Source organism: Vigna angularis, chromosome 4 (assembly GCF_016808095.1).
Source record: "Vigna angularis cultivar LongXiaoDou No.4 chromosome 4, ASM1680809v1, whole genome shotgun sequence".
Lineage (NCBI taxonomy): Eukaryota > Viridiplantae > Streptophyta > Magnoliopsida > Fabales > Fabaceae > Vigna > Vigna angularis.
The window spans coordinates 1331949-1351451 of NC_068973.1; the positions used below are offsets into that span (position 1 = coordinate 1331949).

Below are 19503 nucleotides of genomic sequence, written 5' to 3' on the forward strand. Positions count from 1 at the left end.
CCTATGAAGAAACATACATTTTAATGATATACCCTGTTAACGGTCCTCAAGTTTGGAATATTACTTCTAACCCTAATGTTTTGCCTCCAACTAAAAGGGTCTTGCTTGGAAGGCCAAAAAAGAAAAGAAGACTAGAGTCATGAGCTTTAAAGAAGGATGAAACTCAACTAAAACACACATAAGATGTGAAAAGTGCATAGAACTGGGACATAAAAAAAATAATTTCCCATAAACCCTTCAAACAGATGAACCAACAAGCCCACCAAGTACACTAGCCAACAAGCACACCTCCTACAAATCTAGATGGAACACCATTTCCACAAGCAACTTCAATAGACCCAACAATATCATATTAAGGAAGTCAAATTGTTGCCAAAACACAGTCATCACATGCTATAACACTTTGTGCTACCACATCACGACCTCCACCACTTACAACTGCAAGACCCATCAATGTACATAATCTATCATATAGGAGGGGCCCAATTTGGAAGTGATAAAACTTAATTTATGTACATTTTGCAGCTGTCACATGTATTTGGAATTTCATTATATATTTCGGCCCATTTTGAAAGTCCTACAATTTGATTATATATTTCAATATATATTTTGCAACTTATTTTGTATTGTAGCTTATTTTGCTTAGTAGCTTATTTTGCTTAGCAGCTTTAACCAGACCTTTCTTATGTGGTTTTAAACAACAATGTTCTGATAATAAATGTATTTGGAATTAATATCATATGTTATTGCAGTAGATTTTAACTTACTTTTCTATTAACTTACTTTTCTATATATAACTCAAAATTCTCATTTATATAAGATTAAATCTCAAAACACTACAACCAAATGCATCACACTTAGTACAACCCATAAAGTACATAGTTTGCTAATGACAATAAATCTAAGTTTTACAACATTTCATGGAATTTTGAACAACATTATCACAAGGATTATGTTAATTAAGCATAGAAAACAAATCATCCCCATTAACAACTTAACTCGTTTATCATAAATCATAAGAGGCTTTTCCATATTATAGATCTTTCTCCTTTATCTTTTAATAATAACATCTCTAAATCTCCATGATTTTCATTGCACAATTTAAAATAATTACCTTCTTTACAATCTTCACTTCCACTCCGTTATTCAAAAAATCCAACAAAACATTAGGTTTTGTCTTTCCAGTAAAAAAAATATACGTCCAACGAAAATTAAAATCATAGATCAAACCTCATAGTTAGGACAACTTCAAAATTATTTTCTACCATTATTAACCGTTAAAGTCATTCTCAACACGGCAACTTCCCCACAATAATAAATTAGTGTTTCATTCAACCCCTTAGACCAACCACAAGAAGAAAGGATGTTGTGGCTTTATATCCATAGCAAGATAAAGACACCTAATTGAAACACAAAAGAATTTTGAGACGAAACTAATACAAAATTCAAAACAAGAACCAAGTTGAAACTTTCATACACCAAGTGAGAACTTATTTAATTAAAATTAATTAAATACCTCATTCTAATAATAAGATAATTAAATAAGGTATATATAAGGTTATAAATTAAATTAAATTTATCAAGACAGGAGTTGTCTATGCGGTATAATATAACTATATATAAAGTAGATATCATTCTACAGGATGTGTTTTTAATTTATTTTAGAAGTTTTGTTAAAAGAAAAGTTCACAGTACTTCTTGATTTTATTTTTTTAAATAATTCTTTTAAGTATATTTATAACATTATATAGAGGGAATTTACATTTTTTAAATCATATTTTTATTACAAAATTTTATATTTTAATAAAAGGGGATACATTTTTTGTATCTACTTTTATTGTAACTTTTTTAAAATAATTTATTTTTTTAATAAAAATATTTTTTATTTAATACAAATTTTCTTTATGTAGTATATTTAATTTCAAAGAGAATTTCTTAGAGAAACCAACCGCAAATATACAACTTTTAAATTTTTTATATATTTTTAATTACTACTAACCACTGGTTTTTTTTCTTTTATATTTATTTTCTCCTAAAACAATTAATATATGACAATACATAATAGGAAAAAACATTATAAAGCATATCAAAATAAATGTGATAAAAATGTAGTTATATAAACGCAATAATACATGATTCTGCTAGTTACTACAATAATAATAATAATATCATCATCATCATTATTAAACAAATTACTCTTACTAATAAAAAAAAGCTAATTATACATTAAATAACAGTTGGGATTATATCTGAAGTACATAATATAGACTAAAATTCATATTATTCTTATCTCTTGAAATAAAAACGTTTTATTGATTATCATTATACAAATATATATAAATTAATTTTTTAAACTTGGAATAAGAAAAAGAATGGGTGAGAGTTTGTGCGATTGAAAAGAGAAAAGAATTATTGGATGGAGAATATTTGGTTCTATAAATTATATCTTATGATGAACTTTGAATAAACAAAGATGGAATGAGGCCACGAGGGAGTTTTAATGCTATTCAGAATAAAGTCCCTAACCTAAAAAAATCACAGATTCCTTAGTATTATAGCTTTTTCTAGGAGATTTTTTTTCCGTAAAAAATAAATAAAAATGTACATATTAATACCTTTATTTAAAATAATAAAATACCAAACAAAGGCTAAAATAAAATTAGTTTTACAAACATCACATTATTAATATTTATTAGATCTATGATACTATCCGTTATCGATTCATTATCATATGATTTATGTGTGAGTTAAAAATATTACATTAATTAAAAATAAATAAATTTATAATACATAAAATAATATAATATTTATCTTATAAATTGATTTTATAAAATTAAATTAAGTTTAATTTATTTCTAATAAATTTTTTGTTCTCTTTTTTTCTTAAAATTTTCTTAATATGACTAATTTAAAGGTTGATCATTCATCTTTAACCACATCCAAATATGTTAATTGCTCTTTCATATACTTAAAAAGATAAAATATAATTTATTTACTGTGTTGTAGCTTTTTGTAAAAGGTTGGTGTTTGCATTAAAGTTCGACATATAATAAGATATATACTATTATACATTATGTATATATGTATGTATTATGCGTATGTATTATATGATATATCATTAATAAATTGTTCAAAAAAAATTTTTTCATTATGACAATTTTAAATATGATATAAATTTATCTCTTAACAATTTTATATGGTTCACTTTTGTATAGCTCAAACTATTCAGTAATTAAGAAAGACAAAATGGCAGAAGGTATTATAATATTTCTATGTTTTTTTTTAATGACAAATTTTCAAAATTATTTTTCTTTTACCTAATTATCATTTACAAATTTAAAAAAATAATTGAGTATTATTTTATTAATTATATCTTTATTATTTTTCCAAACATTTTATTGATTTATCTCTCTCTATATTGTAATATAGAAATAAAAAAAAGGAGAAAATAAAAAATATTAGAAGTATTTTGTTGAAACAAAAACAAATTGATTTTTATCTATAAATAAAATTTGAATACATCATAAAAAAATTAATATATTAATACCAATAAAAAAAATTTTTATATTTTCTTAAATTACTTCTATTAGATTTAAAGCATTATTTTAATTAACCTAGAATATAATTTATTCCAATATGTATAAAGTTATTATTAAGATATGAATCATCAAATTAAACAAAAAGCGCATCTGGTGTAGTGGTATCATAGTACCCTCCCACGGTACTGACCGGGGTTCGATTCCCCGGATGCGCAATATTTGTAGCAATTCTTTTGTTTTTCGTATAAAAGGTATCAATCAATTTTAGTAATTTTAGAAAAACTTACAATTTTATATATTTTTTATTTTTGCTTAATTCTATCTTATATAATTTTATTAATTCATTTTTAGTTTGTTTACATTAATAATGTTTTACATGGCTAATTTTACGATGATTGGAAATAAATAATTAACACAACATTCACCTATTAGTTTATAATCAATGTTTCTCTTAAGACAGGTAAAACATATTTTTGTTACATTGGAGTTGCTTGCTGGACATAGCAGAAATATTCTCAGTGATAATTTCATATAATTTTTTTTATTTGCAAATATGTGGTTTTTAACTCAATTAATTTCTCATGGCTTACATTTATCTTCTTCATCGAAGTTTTTTTTTTTTGTGACAAATATATCAATAATGTTAGAAGCTATGTATTTGTTTTCTTTTTCTACTCTTTATTGTTTTTTATCCTATTGGGTGAAACACTGGCCAACTTCAATTAAAACTATTAAGTGATAAAAATAGAATAAAAATTAAAATAGTTTTTCTATAAACTACAATTAATTTATGTAAAAACTAATTTTTACGAACAAAAACAAATATCATACACATGCACATCAATAGTTGTTCACATTTATAATTAACTTTATCTTTCTGCAACTGTATGACTTCAAGTTCACATTTACACCCACATCCTTATATAATAGACACAGTTGAACTTTGAGAATGTATTAAAATCATTTAAAAATTATTTTAATAAAATTTGTTATTTGTGAGACTTATTATATTTAGTATTATTATTACGTTATAATTAATCTCCAATCCTATATTTGAAATATATACACTTTAATATGATAAGATAGATTTAAATCTCATCTCAATTAAAAATAAGAAGAATTGCAATTAAAATTAACTTTTTAAGACGTTTATCAACCATACTAATAAAATTTATTCCGACTAACTGAATCACCTACATGAATCACATACGACGAGATTCCATAACATTAAAACCAAAATTTCAATAGGGATAAAAATGATATAATCTACTCTTTTAGCTGAAACTTTTTATGGACTTATACGTGTGTGTGACATTTATGTTAATATTTTACATCATTCTTGTATTATTGATTCTATCTAGTTGGAGAAAAAATCTACCCCAAGGCAATTGGAAAGTGATGAAGTTCTTCCTGTATGTGGAGCAGACAAGTCTTTTCAGACAATCTCGTATGCTATGTTCTCACATGGACAGAACAAAACAAGAGGTGGAAATTGGAACACCATGACCATGAACCTTGAATATTGATCACCATTATTATCGGATCATGCAATTCTCCAGGAGACCAAGAACAGATAGACTTCATGCAGAATTTTGAATGTGTTTGCTTCAATTCCAAGGTATGCAATTTTGTTGTTTATCCCCTCTAGAGGTAAATAAAATTTGACTCAGATTTTATGTTTTTGCCCAGAGATATGAAAAGAAAATAAAAAACTGTCAATGTTCTGATACAAATAATTGAATATCCATGATCATCAATTTGTAACAGTAACATGCCCCATCTATTGTTTTTCCACTTTGTATTCTTCTTTATGAAGCATAGTATATAGCTTTGATTTGAATATAAGGTATTGTGCTGCTGGTTATTGTTTAACTAACTTGGGGTCAGCATAACACTAGAGTGGGATAATCATTCCCTCACTCTAACTTTTTATTCAAGATGATAAGGAATCGATTCTCTGCACCATTATTCTAGTTTATATATTCCACCTGCATACCATGAAATATATATATATATATATATATATATATATATATATATATATATATATATATATATATATATATATATATATATCTTGCATATTGGCTTTATAAGATTTTGTTCCTTGCTAACAATAAGAAATTCAGAACCCAGCTAATGTTATGCTAATTCAATGTCATTGGTTGCAAATGTTATGCTTGCAGAACTATGAAACAGGTGAGAGACATCGTTTTTCAGTATGGTTTTTCTCAATATTACTCTCTAGTAGTAGTTTTTTTTAACCAGATGTTCTAGAAGAACACAAGATAATAAGATTAAGGAAGTTTCGTTTGTCTTGAAGAAAGCCAGCAAGAAGCAACAAATTAAAGATGAAATTTTGATGTTTTGCACCAGTCTAAAATTATCACCCAGATTGAATTTTATCAAATCTGCAACTTCTCTTTCTTAGAAATCACATCTTCAACTTGGACAGAATGGTACAATTCAACAAAACCATCAATTTCTCTTTTATCATCATATCATAATACCATATCTATCATATCCCAAACTATAGGTATAAAATCTTCGTTATCATTTGTGAATAGAATAGAAATGAAGAGGAAATCACAAGCTGTACGTATGTTATGTCATACCAGATAAATACAAAGTCAGATAACGAGGTATATGAAACAAAATACTGATAAACAGCATCATGAAACATCGTTACTCAACCTTAAAAAAAACATAACAGTGAAATCCGGAATCCATAAAAACACACGTCTAACTAAAAAACAGGTTTAAAAATCAAATCCACCAGCATCATCAAATCCAGCATCGTATCCAGCATCATAATCCGCAGCATCAGATACCATATCTCCGATCAACATACCACCCAAAGCACCACCAAGCAATCCCGCTCCCAACCCCATTCCGAAATTGTTCTTCTTTGGTTTCTGGGCTGGTGGGTATCCATATCCACCTTGTTGAGGGTACCCTTGATACCCATAACCATAACCATTTTGCGGTGGGTATCCACCATATCCGTTTTGTTGTGGGGGGTATCCACCGTAGCTCTGTTGAGGTGGATACCCATTTCCAGATTGAACCGGTGGGTATCCGGTGTAAGACGGTTGTTGGGGTGGGTATCCATATTGTGCAGCCGGGTTGGGCGGCGGAGGATGTGATGTTCCGTAAGGAATTGCACTTGTTCCGGCGGAGGTCTGAGGAGGGTAAGCCATCACTGGCTCCGTTTCTGCTTTTGATGCCGTGGCGGACAGCCTTCCGGCGGCGACGGAATTAGAGACCTTTTCAGCGAATTTGTAAGAGAAATTGAATGATCCCTTGGATTTTCCTGAAGATTTGACGACCTTGTAACTGACGTGTCGAAAGCCGTTGTCTTCGCCGGGGTTGTCGACGAGCTCCCTGAGAGGAACATGGACGGTGCCGATGACGGTGTCGCCGAGGGTGCGGTCGGAGATGAGCTTGGCCTCGAGGGTCAAACGGTTCTCCTTTGCCAGCGCTTCGTTGACGGAGAATTTCACCGGATAGTTCCACTTGGGGTTGCATCCGCCATCTTTGTCCACATGGGTGGTTGCACTTTGAAGATGAAAAGGGTCACCGGTGAGCGAAATGACGACGTAAACGTCCATCTTCGAGAAAAGATTAACATTCTTTATGTCTTTTGCTGATATGATGTTGAGTTCTAAGGTTCTGTATTCCATGGATTTCAGAAGAAGTAGCAGAAGAAGAAGATGAACAAAATGAACAAGAAGAAGAAGAAGAGTTTCTGATTTGTTTGGTGCAAAATCTTGAATGCTATGTACAACTGAAACTACGAAAATATATATATACAAGTTTCAACAATGATATTTAGGAACCTTCCAGGTAGATACAACTTTAAATTATAATTTTATGATTTAAATTATTTATCATCACGCGTTTTTCTATTTTCGGTTTGGGTTAATATTTATATTTTTATTATTATTCCAAGGCGGTTCAGTGTTTTTGTGTAGTTTTTAATTCTTGCTTAATGTTTAAGATATTTTTCTAAATAATAGAGATTTAAAATTAGAAAAAACGACAACTATGGCCTTTTATGTCGCATTTCGTCGCGTTGTTGTTTTTATTTAGTAATATTTTTTGGTAATGATTTGATGCATACACCGTAATGTCTCTATTCAAAATAGTTTGGCCAGCGTGAAAAATAATTAATGTATAAATTAATTTTTCCTGAAAAAAGGAATATGAAATTATATGTTTCATCAATGAGTGAGATACGGTGATAAACGATAAATATTTTTAGAAATATTTGGAGAAGCTTTTGAAATTAAAATATAGCATGACATCTTTATCTAGAATTTCATTCTTTTCTATTACTCAAATTAAATAATTTGATGTAACATTTTATGAAATGAAAAGGTTAATCTAATATTTTGTAAATAACTTTTTTGCCCTTTCCTTAACTCTGGAATGTGCATGAATAGTTAACGTGTCATGCGCATGTAGAGTCGTCATGTCATCACGCGCGCATGTCCATACACGCGGGTTGGGCTACGGCTTGGACGCGGAATTCCTCGTTAGGCTCAAAAACCGTTTTAAAACCGAGTTTTCAACCTAAAATAAAAAATGTTTAACATAAACTTTTTATATTTGATAATAAAGGATTTTTATGTAATTAGTTAAAAAATTAAATATTTATTATGTAACAATTAATCAATCAATTTATTCATATGAAAAGATGGCAATTTTAATGTTTACTCTTTTTAAAAATTTATTTTCTAAATATTATATTTCATTTTATTTTCTTTTGATGTGTATGAATAGTAGTGGGCATGTTTTGAGTTATTGGGATCCTTGTCAGGCTTCCATTTGCTTTCACTTGACAAGAACTTGCACTCAGAGAAGCATATTTTATGAATATGCAATTTGCCTTTTTCACTTTGTTTTCATTTTCATTTTATTTTATTTTTTAATAAAAAAAAATTATATTTTATTTATTATTATCTTATCAAGAAATTGTTCGCTATATATCTGTTACAAATTCGGGTCAAAACCCATACATTTTCATTTCTTTTTATTATTTTTACTCATTATTTTCTTTTTACTCAATTAAGTCCAAATTAGATACTTCTAGGTTTCATGCAGATTTTATTGAAAAAAGTGGAAGAAAAAACCATACCAAACTCATAATCACATATAAGAAGAAAAAGAAATATGAAGAAAAAACAAACTAAATAAATACCTAGTAATACACCAATATAACACTAAACAACTCATAAATAAAATTCATTAGAATATCACAAGATTTATCATTTCTTAATTCACTCACATTAAAAAAAAACTTCAAAATTCTTTGTTTTTTAATGTACTTGTTTTAATAAATTTAGTATTAACTTTCTTTTATTTATTTTTATCAGATTTTTTTATAGTTTGATTATCATTTAGTATTAAAATCATTTCTCTCATTCAGTATATTAGTTCATTTAAAAATTAATTTCAATTTTTTCCTATAATCAACTTTCTTAGAAATCAAAAAATTAGAAACTTACAGAACTGTTATGAGATAAATCAAGGCGTTTAAAAATTGATTTTTACTTCTTTTTTTCTCATATCTTCGTCTCTAAGTACATAATTTAATTAGACATTTATTTCTCTATTTACTATTTGTTTTTAATAATATCATTCTTTTATTTAGTTCTACTAGAATTATTTTTCATGTATTATATACATTTGGTAGCATGCATGCTTCATGAAATATCTTTCACAAGCTACTCAAAGTAGTAGTATAGTAATAAGATAAAAAAATACCTCTTTCTTCATATTCAGATTTTCTTCCTAAGAAAAATCTTAAACAAATGGTTTCCAAAAAGTGAGAACTTCCATCAAGGCACTAACATAAATTTAAAAAATAAAAAAAATAAACATTACACTATGAACAAATAAATCTTAATTTATTATGGATGAAGCTTTAATGATCTCTCTAAAGTAGAAATTGTCTTTTTGCTATCGATCTTCATAGTTGATAACATTTAACACACAAACCTTCAACAACTTGTAACATAACGAAACTTTGACTTCCACCCATGTCTGAAATAATATATATTGTAATAAAATAAAAAATAATGTTAGAAGCAAAATAGTATTAGACAAATATTAAAAAATACAGTTTAAAGATATATTATAATTAAAATGTTTTAGAAAATTGAATTCCTTAAAATATATTTTAATTGATTTTCTCTATTTATTTTATATATGAGATAGAGAAAGTTAAGCATTATAGGTATAAAATGTTACAAAAGTAGCAATTAAATATAAGAGGGTTATTGCAATAAAGTTTACCGTTATGTATTTATAAATGAAGAAAGTAGTTATATATAGAAATAAATTTTAAAAATGTGTACATCAAATAAAGAAATCTATTTTAGACATTGTTATATTGTTATAAAACATAAATAAAATAAATAAAAAAGTTAATTTTCAAGGATGATATATTTTATTCATATACGTACTGTGACAGAAATTGAGGTAGAAATTGTTAATATTTTGATAGTTTATATTATCAATACGTATTGTGATATATTGTGACATAATATAAACAACATTTTCGTGGATGACAACAGTTTTTTAAGAGGATAGACACACTAACTTTCAATCTAAACTTATAATTGAGAATTCCTTAACATTTAATATCATTTAAAAACTTGAAGCAAACAATTCAATCTGAATTAATTATTAGTTTTCATCGGATTTTATTATATCCTGAAAATAATAGTGAATTCATTGATTACAAGTCACATGTCTTTAATACTAAGCAATTTCATAAATGTTTTTACTAAACAATTTTATAAATTGAGAAGTTTTCTAAGCTCGACAAAGTAATTCATAAAACTATATAATAATTTATTATGTATGTATACAGTATTTAGAAAAGAATAATTTGACTGGTGTTTTGCCTTGTCATATTTCAAATAATCTTAGTACTGGCTTTGTTTAAATTTTAAAGTCTCCATTGTTTGAATAGCTTTTGAGTTATCTATTTTCTCACATTTGTTATTTTTCCAAACTTTAAGCTTTGAATTTAAACATTTTAATGATATTTTAATTTAAACAAAACAACATAAAATATTAAAAATACTAAATTTAAAGTTAAATACATAAAAAAAGTATTAAAATGAAAAAAAAACATACAAGAACTCGTGGAACACGTGGCCAGATAGTCCAAGATGCAGATACTGAGTGGTAAAAGTTAATCAAAATTTTGGATTTAAATATTCTGCATAAAAATTATAATAGAAAAAAAATAAACTTAATAAATTACCGATATTAGTAAATGTCAATAGATATGTTTTAATTATAACAAGTATACATCTTAAACCTATTTTAGAAAAAAAAAATCTTGTAACTGTTCAACTAATAGCTGTTGAAGCTAGAAATGGAAAAAAAAATCTGTACTAAGCCCGACACAAAGAAAGCTAAATTAATATTATTATCATCCCTGAAATAACTGTGTTCGATCCAATCACTGCATGCAAAAAAATCTCCACGGTCTTCTCTTCTTTTCTCTTTTTCTTTTCCTTTTCTTATATTACATTAATATTACTCGTCGTGTTTGTGTCTGAGACTCTGCAAGATTCCTGCAACGCCTCAGACAGAGGCGGAGAAGTCGCCGCCATAGAAAATCTTCCACTCAAATAAGGCGGCAACCAACGAATTTCCCTTCCCTTTCCTGTCTCCAATGCCCGCTCCCGTCTCCATTGCCTCCTTTCTCTTCCTCTCTCGCCGGTGCCTTCTCTCTCTCTTTCCAAATTCAAGGGAAATTCTAACGTTTTCCCTAACGATCGTCATTAATTACTATATGGTTTATTCGTGTGTGGATTTTGCTTTGTGATGATGCAGGTTGTAGTTGGGATTGGAGGGTGTTCTTGCAATGGAGGGGGAACCGAGCCAGCTGAAACGGGCTGCGATTGATGCCACCGCCGGAGCTCTTTCCGGCGCTGTATCCAGGACCGTCACGTCGCCTCTTGATGTTATTAAGATTAGGTTTCAGGTTTGACTTTCTGACATTTCTTTTTGTTCAAAGATTGTATCTTTATTATAATGTAAGCAAATTTTAATTATTTTCACTGAAAGGCTCTAACTTTAATGCATTTCATATCTTTAATTGCTCGTTTTACGAGATGGGTGACAAGAATGTTTTAAAAAAGTTGGAAGGTTAGTAAGTTTTGATATAATTATCTCCTTAATTGAACTCGGTTATTTTTTTAAAGGGAGGTAGTATGTGGTTATTGTTGGCATTTATGGCTTCATTGACTTGTGTTTCTTTCACCCAATTGTGTATTTGCTGTGTGATTTTCATTTGCCAGATAGTTGTCCTGCTTTGGAAATGGTTTTAAGTCGAACTCTTTTTGGTTTTAAAATGGGCAAATGGTAATCAGTGAACTTAGCCGTTAAGGGATTCCTTTTTAAGTGTCCTTTAAGGTTTTTTTACAATCATTTTTCTCGATTTTCATAAAATATTCATATTTATAAGATTTTTTATGTTACCATTGTCATTTCTACAGCACAATAAATCCATGCATACATAAACTGATTACAGGTTAAGTAAAATGTAAGAGTGTAACAAAAGAGTAACTATTGTTGTCTTAAACTTTAAAAATAACAATTAAACAGGAACACAAATCTTTAAAAAGATGATACACAGAAGGGAGTTTGAAATAGAAAATTTTCTTTAAAAAAATTACATTGATGCATATCTACTGGGATTTTCAATATTGTGAATTTCAATCGAAATATCCTGTGCTTCTTAACTAATTCCTTTAGGACACTTGAAAATAAGACACTTTAAAGTAATTTTTGGTGTTTAATTAATGAACAGCATGGTGGAGTTCCCCCACATCCAGGGACAAAATCGTGTATATAAGAGGGGACAACCTGTATCTCACAAGATGGATTTTGGGATTGAGTTAGACTAAAGATCCTATTAAAACATATTCTAACAATGGTTGTGATATCTGGTTGGAATTTTGAAAACAATTTTACTTTTTCTTCTTTCTTTTCTATAAAAGAAAGGTCTATTTTCTATAAAAAAAAATTGCATTCTCTCATGGTGATTGAAAGCCGAAAGGTTTTCAGTTTACTTGGTTGATATATCTGGTATTACTCAGTTGTTGGCATCATTTTATTTAAAATTTATGTGGCCTCGGGGATGGTTGCATTAACGTGGGATTGAACAATAAGATTTGTTTGCACTTGTTAATGTTTTAATTTTTGAGCTAGACTTAGGGAACTTGGGTTCATCATCATGGTTGTTCATTGCAGCCTGAGCTGAATTAAGTTGTTATGCGCATTCATTGTTAGGTTCAACTAGAACCCACATCTTCATGGGCTTTACTACGCAAGGATTTGTCTACTCCTTCAAAATATACCAGCATGGTTCAAGCAAGCAAAGATATTTTCAGAGAAGAAGGCATACGGGTAGGACAACCCAGCTTCTATTACTTTTGTTTAATCTTCCTCCTACTTCACTTCTCTCTGTAGTAATCCGCATCTGATTCCTATTTACCTTAAGAGGGCACCAAAAAGCTGTTGGTGAGATCAATGTATCTGATAATGCTTGAATTCTTTATGTCTTTTGGAAGTTTCCTGTCAACTTTTTTATGGGAAAAGTTTCTGTGTTACTCTTTCTCAATTCTGTCATGTTACAGGGTTTTTGGCGGGGAAATGTGCCAGCTTTGCTCATGGTTATGCCATATACAAGTATACAATTTACTGTTGTACACAAGTTGAAGACTTTTGCCTCTGGTTCTTCCAAAACAGGTATGCCTACTCGGTGTCTGTCTCTACACATGAATTTGCAATTTACTCCTAGGTGTATGTCTGCACAGATTTTTTTTGTTGATGTTGTTAAAACTTTGAATATACAGTTCAAGGTCTATTCATTGTTTTTATGGCAGTTCAAAGCCGTGTCAATCTGCAATCTAGAGTTATTAATTACTTGGGCATTTCCTGTTGTAGGTCTATTATGTTCATTGCTTTGCTTTCTGTTGCTGCAGAGAATCACATGAATCTGAGCCCTTATCTATCCTATATGAGTGGGGCAATAGCTGGGAGTGCTGCTACTGTAGGTTCATATCCCTTTGATCTTCTCCGAACCATATTAGCTTCCCAGGGTGAACCCAAGGTATAAGCATTTTAAAAGGTCCATGTTACAAGATGGTTTTGAAGTAAATTACTGTCATGCATACTAGTTGTAAACTGTGAAGATCCATGATGAAAATTGCTGGCATGCTTTTTAAAGACCCTTCACTTCCATTTACTTCTGCTTCTTTCTGGATCCATTCTACTTGAAACATCTACATTTATGTGTGTTTTTTGTTAATTCCTGCTAGAAATGTAAGATATAATACCATTCCTTGTGTATTCACTTGATAATATAGGGTTTTGGTATAGTTGGTCAATGACATCGTATTAAAATCTCTATGATCAAATGGTCTAGAATTTATTCTTGCTATCCCCATTCTTTGAATAAAAAGGTTGAATTTCAACACTAGATATGTGTGGGCTTGGCATGTCCTTGCTTTAAACTTTAGAAGACTCTTGCTTAAGGGGGAATTATGCGAGATGTAATATAATTCATTTATGTGTCTTTACCTAACAGCTGAAGCTTTTAGAGTAGTTGCTTCGTGATCATTCATTTTTCCAATTGTGGTGACGGAGTGTCCACCTTTGCTTCTTAACCAATTAATGTTATTTCGTATCAGAAGCTTAAGCATGGAAAAAGAAACACTTCCACTTGTGGCCTTTGATTATATAACTTTAGCTTTGAGTGCATAGCTTGAGACTGTTGAGATCCTTGATGTCTCATGAAATCAATTTTGGGACAATGACTTGCTAATATTTTCCCATTTTTCAGGTTTATCCAAACATGAGAACGGCATTTGTTGATATTGTGCAGACTCGTGGCTTCCAAGGCTTGTATGCTGGATTGTCACCAACCCTAGTTGAGATTATACCATATGCAGCTCTACAATTTGGCACCTATGATACATTTAAACGTTGGACCATGGTAAAATTTCAGTTCTTCTATTTACCATTCCACTTATTTGTATTTGACGTAATTATGGCATGCACGTATTGAATGTTTGTTTGGTTATTATTTTCCCACTGGCTATTTGTAATGACAAGGAAGCTATGCAGCAGTTAATGTTAATTTTGAATTTTGGTCCGAGCAAAATGTTGTTTATGCCTCATACCCAGTCTCAGCTCTCCATATCTATAACTGCTAGTGGCCAGTGACAGAAGGAGAGTTTTTCTCTTTTCAATAAATATCATCATAACTCACTGTGTCAAATGTCAGTATACTAATACTTGAACTTATTTTAATGCAAATATGGTCTACTGAGGTAACATCATATTAAGATTCCTTCACAGAACTGATATATGCTTTACTCATACTTTGTAGTGAGCAATTCTTTGATACCTGTTTTTTAATATGTATGTATTATGCGGGAAAAATGTAGGCGTGGAATCAACGTCAATATTCGAATTCTACTGCAGAAAACATCTCTAGCTTTCAGCTTTTCCTCTGTGGAGTGAGTGCAGGAACATGTGCCAAGCTCGCCACTCATCCACTTGATGTGGTCAAGAAAAGATTTCAGGTGGATGATAGAATTTTGAACCCCTCATTCCTCCATAAAAAATAAGCAAATTATGAATCTTCATTGTTTTTGCTGCAGATTGAAGGTCTACAAAGGCATCCAAGATATGGAGCTCGGGTTGAACACCGTGCATACAGCAATATGCTTGATGCCATAAAGCGAATATTACAAATGGAGGGTTGGGCTGGTCTATATAAGGGGATAGTCCCATCAACTGTTAAAGCTGCACCAGCTAATGCTGTAACATTTGTGGCGTATGAATTGACATCAGACTGGCTGGAATCTCTTTTGACTTGATTTTTTTACTAAGGGGGAAAAGGGGATTTTTTTTTTAATCTTCATTATCTCATTCTTTTTAATCCATTTAGTCATCGCCTGGATAGGAAGAGGTGTATGCCAATTTTGAGATAGTGGATACGATTCTAGTTCACTTTTAAGATGAATATTCAGCAAAGTAAAAGCTAAGATTTAGCAGAGTGACATCAATTGTCCTTTTTCTAAATGGTGCGCTTCATTTGAACCATTTAGGATAAATTTGGAAGTAAAAATCACCTTAACAAGAATAATCCCACCAACAGCTAAATCCGTCTTCATTCGGACTTCATCTTCCACAATTTGAGGGTTTTATATGCACTGGTTTTGCAACCAATCCAAATTAACTATGCTCAGGGACTAGGATCGAGGTGATTAAATTCGAGGCTAATGACGCAGGGACACGAATCTCTCTGCATGGAATAAGTCTAACAGTGCAAGTACATCTAAATATCAGAGTTTACAAATATATGCATCTTGCAAGAACAAAACTGAAATTGCTCAGTTTTATTAACTGTCGTGAAGTAATGCAAAAACAACAAACAATATCTCAGCTGTAGGGTTTCAAAACACTTATTGCAACTCACCCTCTCCAGGGTTAATTCTCGTCAGAAGTACAAATGCAATTGTTGATATCACGATGTCATTCGAGTCTATGAATAGGGGCTGCACAAGCACCTGATAATATAGTCTATTACAAGTTAAATGAAGACCTCATGTTATGGCCTTTTGGCATTGTCCTTTCTTTCGGACATGTTTTAATGCCCAAGACTTTTGTCCGCACTTGAAATCCATTTAGAACAGCCATTTTAACACAAGAAAGAACCAGTGAGTAATGTCAGTTAAGCTATTATCTTGGTGCTTCGTTCTTGTCTTTACTGCTACCTTCTGGAGGTTGTGATAAGAATTGCAAGATCCTCTGAATCTGAACAAGATCCACTTGAAATTTTTCAGCAATCTGTTGAGCATTCATACGTCCATTGTAATCATCAGCCTTACCTTCGTGTAAAAGTATGATATGGCGCAACTGAGCAATATTCAAAGTGCCAGCAGGAACCTGCCTTTCCTCGTAGCGCCCAGAATCTGGTTTTGTGTTTCGCAATTTGGGCATTGGCCTGTTGTACTTCTCAACCACAAAGGCCTATAACAATATTGTCTAGACGTAAGGTGAGTTTGTCTCGGTAAATAAGCACTAAAAAGTCAAAAGTAAAGCTCTGACCATTGAAACTGCATTTGTAACATTCTTTTTGAGAAATAATTCTTTTGAATGTCTCGTAAGAAGATATTAAAAAAGGTTATTAATTCTCTAAAATAAGTTCATCCAAACACATTCCAAAAGTTAACCAAATTTGTCAAGTTCAACTTGGCACTCTGCTCATACCATGAGTAACAAATGACAGAAACCATACTCGGCATTGATTGGTAATGGAAAAGGTATGCATGACAGTATTTTATGCAAATATTGGCATACAAAATACAGTCAAAGGTAGGATCATAATGGGAGATTTCCTTTTATTTGATCGCAGATAAACACGCCAATATAGAAAAACAGGGTTTACTTGATGTTCAATGCCAATAGTACCATTTTTGTACTTTGGATACAGTGATAAACTTTAATAATACTCAACATCCGACATTAAAAGAATTTCATAGGAAAAGAGTGAAGAATAAAACAATTTGAAATGTTGGAGTTATCCATTAATACACACACCGTAATGACACTTCTGCATCAACTTCAATTCTACCGAAAGAGTAAAAACAATTTGATATAAACTTACCTCACCCATCTCAGGTTTCCCCCCAGGCTTTGATTTAATTCTACCAACCATTTGACCAAGCATAGCATCAAATTTGGGATCTCTTTCTTCCAGGACGTTGTCCATATTAACTCTAGAACGATCATCTTAAGCCAAGACCAAATAACAGTGAAATCAACCACAATGAAATAGCACGGTAGCATTATAGAACTTCACAAAGAACACCTAAATTATAAGCAATGTCTATGTATGCAACATTTCAAAATGACACAAATTAACATGAAGCAAATTCTTTTTATTTTTTTATGGATAAATAAGTGCTACAAGAAGTAAAACCACAAAAAATCTAATGGTATCAGCAGCGGCAAGGACAAAAATACAGAATGGAAATGGAGTGGAATGGAAAACCTGGGTCGTTTGGTTTGAGAAAATGTATTTTAATTTCATTTTCTGCCATCACTTTTAATCACAATAATGTAACATTGTTTTGATTTCGTAACCAGTTTGAAAAGAAATCAACTTGCACTAATGTTTTGAATTCATTTTCCATTTCCACAATTTGTTACTAAATTTTTAAATACTAGAACCCAACTAAAAATAAAATCACAATTTGTAATTAAAAGTGAAAACAGAACATTTTCTGAAACAAAGTGACCCCTTGGATGTTTCACTAGTTATTGGTAGATAGAGGGATAGAAATGGGTGAACAATAAAAAATCTACATCCAGTTAAACTTCTTTCCTAAATCTTACCGTCAACCATTTATTCTGTCAAGCTATGCCTAAACTCCCCCCATCACACACAAACACAATTTTTCATTACACCATTTCCATCTGGACTAAACTTGCACACCGATGACCCAACCCATGTGGATGCAAAAAAACTACAAAGGAATACTTTAAACTGAAAAGTAACATCCACAAACCCCCACAGTCTTAGCCTTGTTCTAGAACATTACAACACAGTAGAATACTGTCTCGGGATAACCCACATTAGCTACCTTAATTTCCAAGGCACCTTCTAACCATTTTTATTTTCCCAGAGCGAAATCATGTTAAAGGAACAATTTTTTCGTAATCCTTTAGCTCTAATTTCCCAATCAAAAGCTTTGGACCTACGAGAAGAGAGAGACATAATTACCGGCCTGAAGTACGTCTTGTTCGGCGGCTTTCGAGATCTGCGCCGCCTTGTCGGTGGCAACCGTGGGCGGCGGTCGGCGATCAACGGCGTTCTTTGGCTTGGAGAAAGATGAGGTGTCAGCCTCGGATGCTGCCCGGATTCTTCCAGATGCTCGACGAAATGCCTGACCCATCGTTGTGTTTTGACGCCAAACGCGGCCTTGTGATGTCTCTTGTAGTGTAAGCCTAATATTGAAGATGTTTTCGTGGCTTGTTTTGGTGCATATCTTTTAGAGAGACTCAACTAACAATCTTTATAACCTTTTTATATTATTATGTAAAGTTTATTACAATATAAAGTTTTTCAACTATGAAACATAACATTTTGTCCATAACTCAGTGTGATTTATAAAATTGTACATTTCCTTAATAAGTTAATTTCAATAATACTAAGGATTATACATTGAACTATGGTGAATCACCTTTTCCTTGATGAATGTGAAGTGTTAAAATTTATCTTATAATAATGTGATTTGAAAACTAAAAGTTTTTTATTATTTGATCTCCCTACATATTACTACTTAAAATAAATGATGAATTTTGAATTTGATATATTTAGTGTTATCGATCTAGCTTTTTAAAGTATGATCATTTTAAAAAATATATATACATACACTTTCATTTTATATCTCTTTCGACAAATTTAAAAATATTATGTTGGTCCCATCCAAATCCAAAAGTTATTTGCATTAAACTTGTACTTGATTAAGGAAAGTTTAAAAATGATTTAAAAAGAACAAAAAATAGTTCTATATTTAAAAATTTTAAAATATAGATCTTTTATACAATAAAAACAAAAATAAATAAATTGAAGAAGTAAAAGAAAATTTTACATATTACGATTTCTAACACCTACAAATAGCTTACAAGAATTTCCTATTTAGGGTCCATTATGTGGAGAAAACAATGCGTTTATATTTTTTTAAATCTCATAACACGTTCAGTCATAATTACATTTGAATTATTTTTTAAGAATACAATTATATTTTTCATTAAATATATTTGTTTACTTTAAAATCTCAATTTCTTTTCCTCATATTTTCTTCCATCTCTTTATAACAAACAATTTATACTTTTACCCTTCTTTTTATTTATTTAT

General features: G+C 30.5%; 3 protein-coding genes and 1 non-coding gene across 7 annotated transcripts; 2 read left to right on the forward strand and 2 right to left on the reverse strand.

Annotated features, from left to right (window-relative positions):
* The first annotated feature begins 3683 nt into the window (after positions 1 to 3683).
* On the forward strand, positions 3684 to 3754 carry TRNAG-CCC (transfer RNA glycine (anticodon CCC)). Its single transcript has one exon. It is a non-coding gene; the product is annotated as a tRNA-Gly (tRNA).
* A 2360-nt stretch (positions 3755 to 6114) lies between these two features.
* Positions 6115 to 7409, reverse strand: LOC108321079 (protein SRC2). The gene has a single exon (XM_017552724.2). The coding sequence runs from the start codon at positions 7220 to 7222 to the stop codon at positions 6299 to 6301; it is 924 nt and encodes a 307-aa protein (XP_017408213.1). The 5' UTR covers positions 7223 to 7409; the 3' UTR covers positions 6115 to 6298.
* Positions 7410 to 11008: 3599 nt separating this feature from the next.
* LOC108321146 (mitochondrial thiamine diphosphate carrier 2) lies at positions 11009 to 15659 on the forward strand. 3 transcript variants are annotated; one of them, XM_017552808.2, is made up of 8 exons: positions 11009 to 11282; positions 11397 to 11547; positions 12858 to 12974; positions 13205 to 13316; positions 13553 to 13680; positions 14413 to 14565; positions 15020 to 15157; positions 15236 to 15659. In XM_017552808.2, the coding sequence occupies exons 2-8, from the start codon at positions 11428 to 11430 to the stop codon at positions 15452 to 15454; spliced, it is 987 nt and encodes a 328-aa protein (XP_017408297.1). In that variant the 5' UTR covers positions 11009 to 11282; positions 11397 to 11427; the 3' UTR covers positions 15455 to 15659. The 3 variants fall into 3 exon arrangements, with proteins under 3 accessions (XP_017408297.1, XP_052732721.1, XP_017408298.1); XM_052876761.1 differs by lacking the exon at positions 11009 to 11282 and having other exon boundaries at positions 11409 to 11547; positions 12819 to 12974; positions 13515 to 13680; XM_017552809.2 differs by lacking the exon at positions 11009 to 11282 and having other exon boundaries at positions 11409 to 11547; positions 13515 to 13680.
* A 282-nt stretch (positions 15660 to 15941) lies between these two features.
* Positions 15942 to 18649, reverse strand: LOC108321147 (uncharacterized). Of its 2 annotated transcripts, XM_017552812.2 has the most exons (4): positions 18367 to 18649; positions 17248 to 17372; positions 16469 to 16610; positions 15942 to 16394 (listed from the first exon to the last, which is right to left on the reverse strand). In XM_017552812.2, the coding sequence occupies exons 1-4, from the start codon at positions 18536 to 18538 to the stop codon at positions 16351 to 16353; spliced, it is 483 nt and encodes a 160-aa protein (XP_017408301.1). In that variant the 5' UTR covers positions 18539 to 18649; the 3' UTR covers positions 15942 to 16350. The 2 variants fall into 2 exon arrangements, with proteins under 2 accessions (XP_017408301.1, XP_017408300.1); XM_017552811.2 differs by having other exon boundaries at positions 15942 to 16610.
* Between the last annotated feature and the right edge of the window lie 854 nt (positions 18650 to 19503).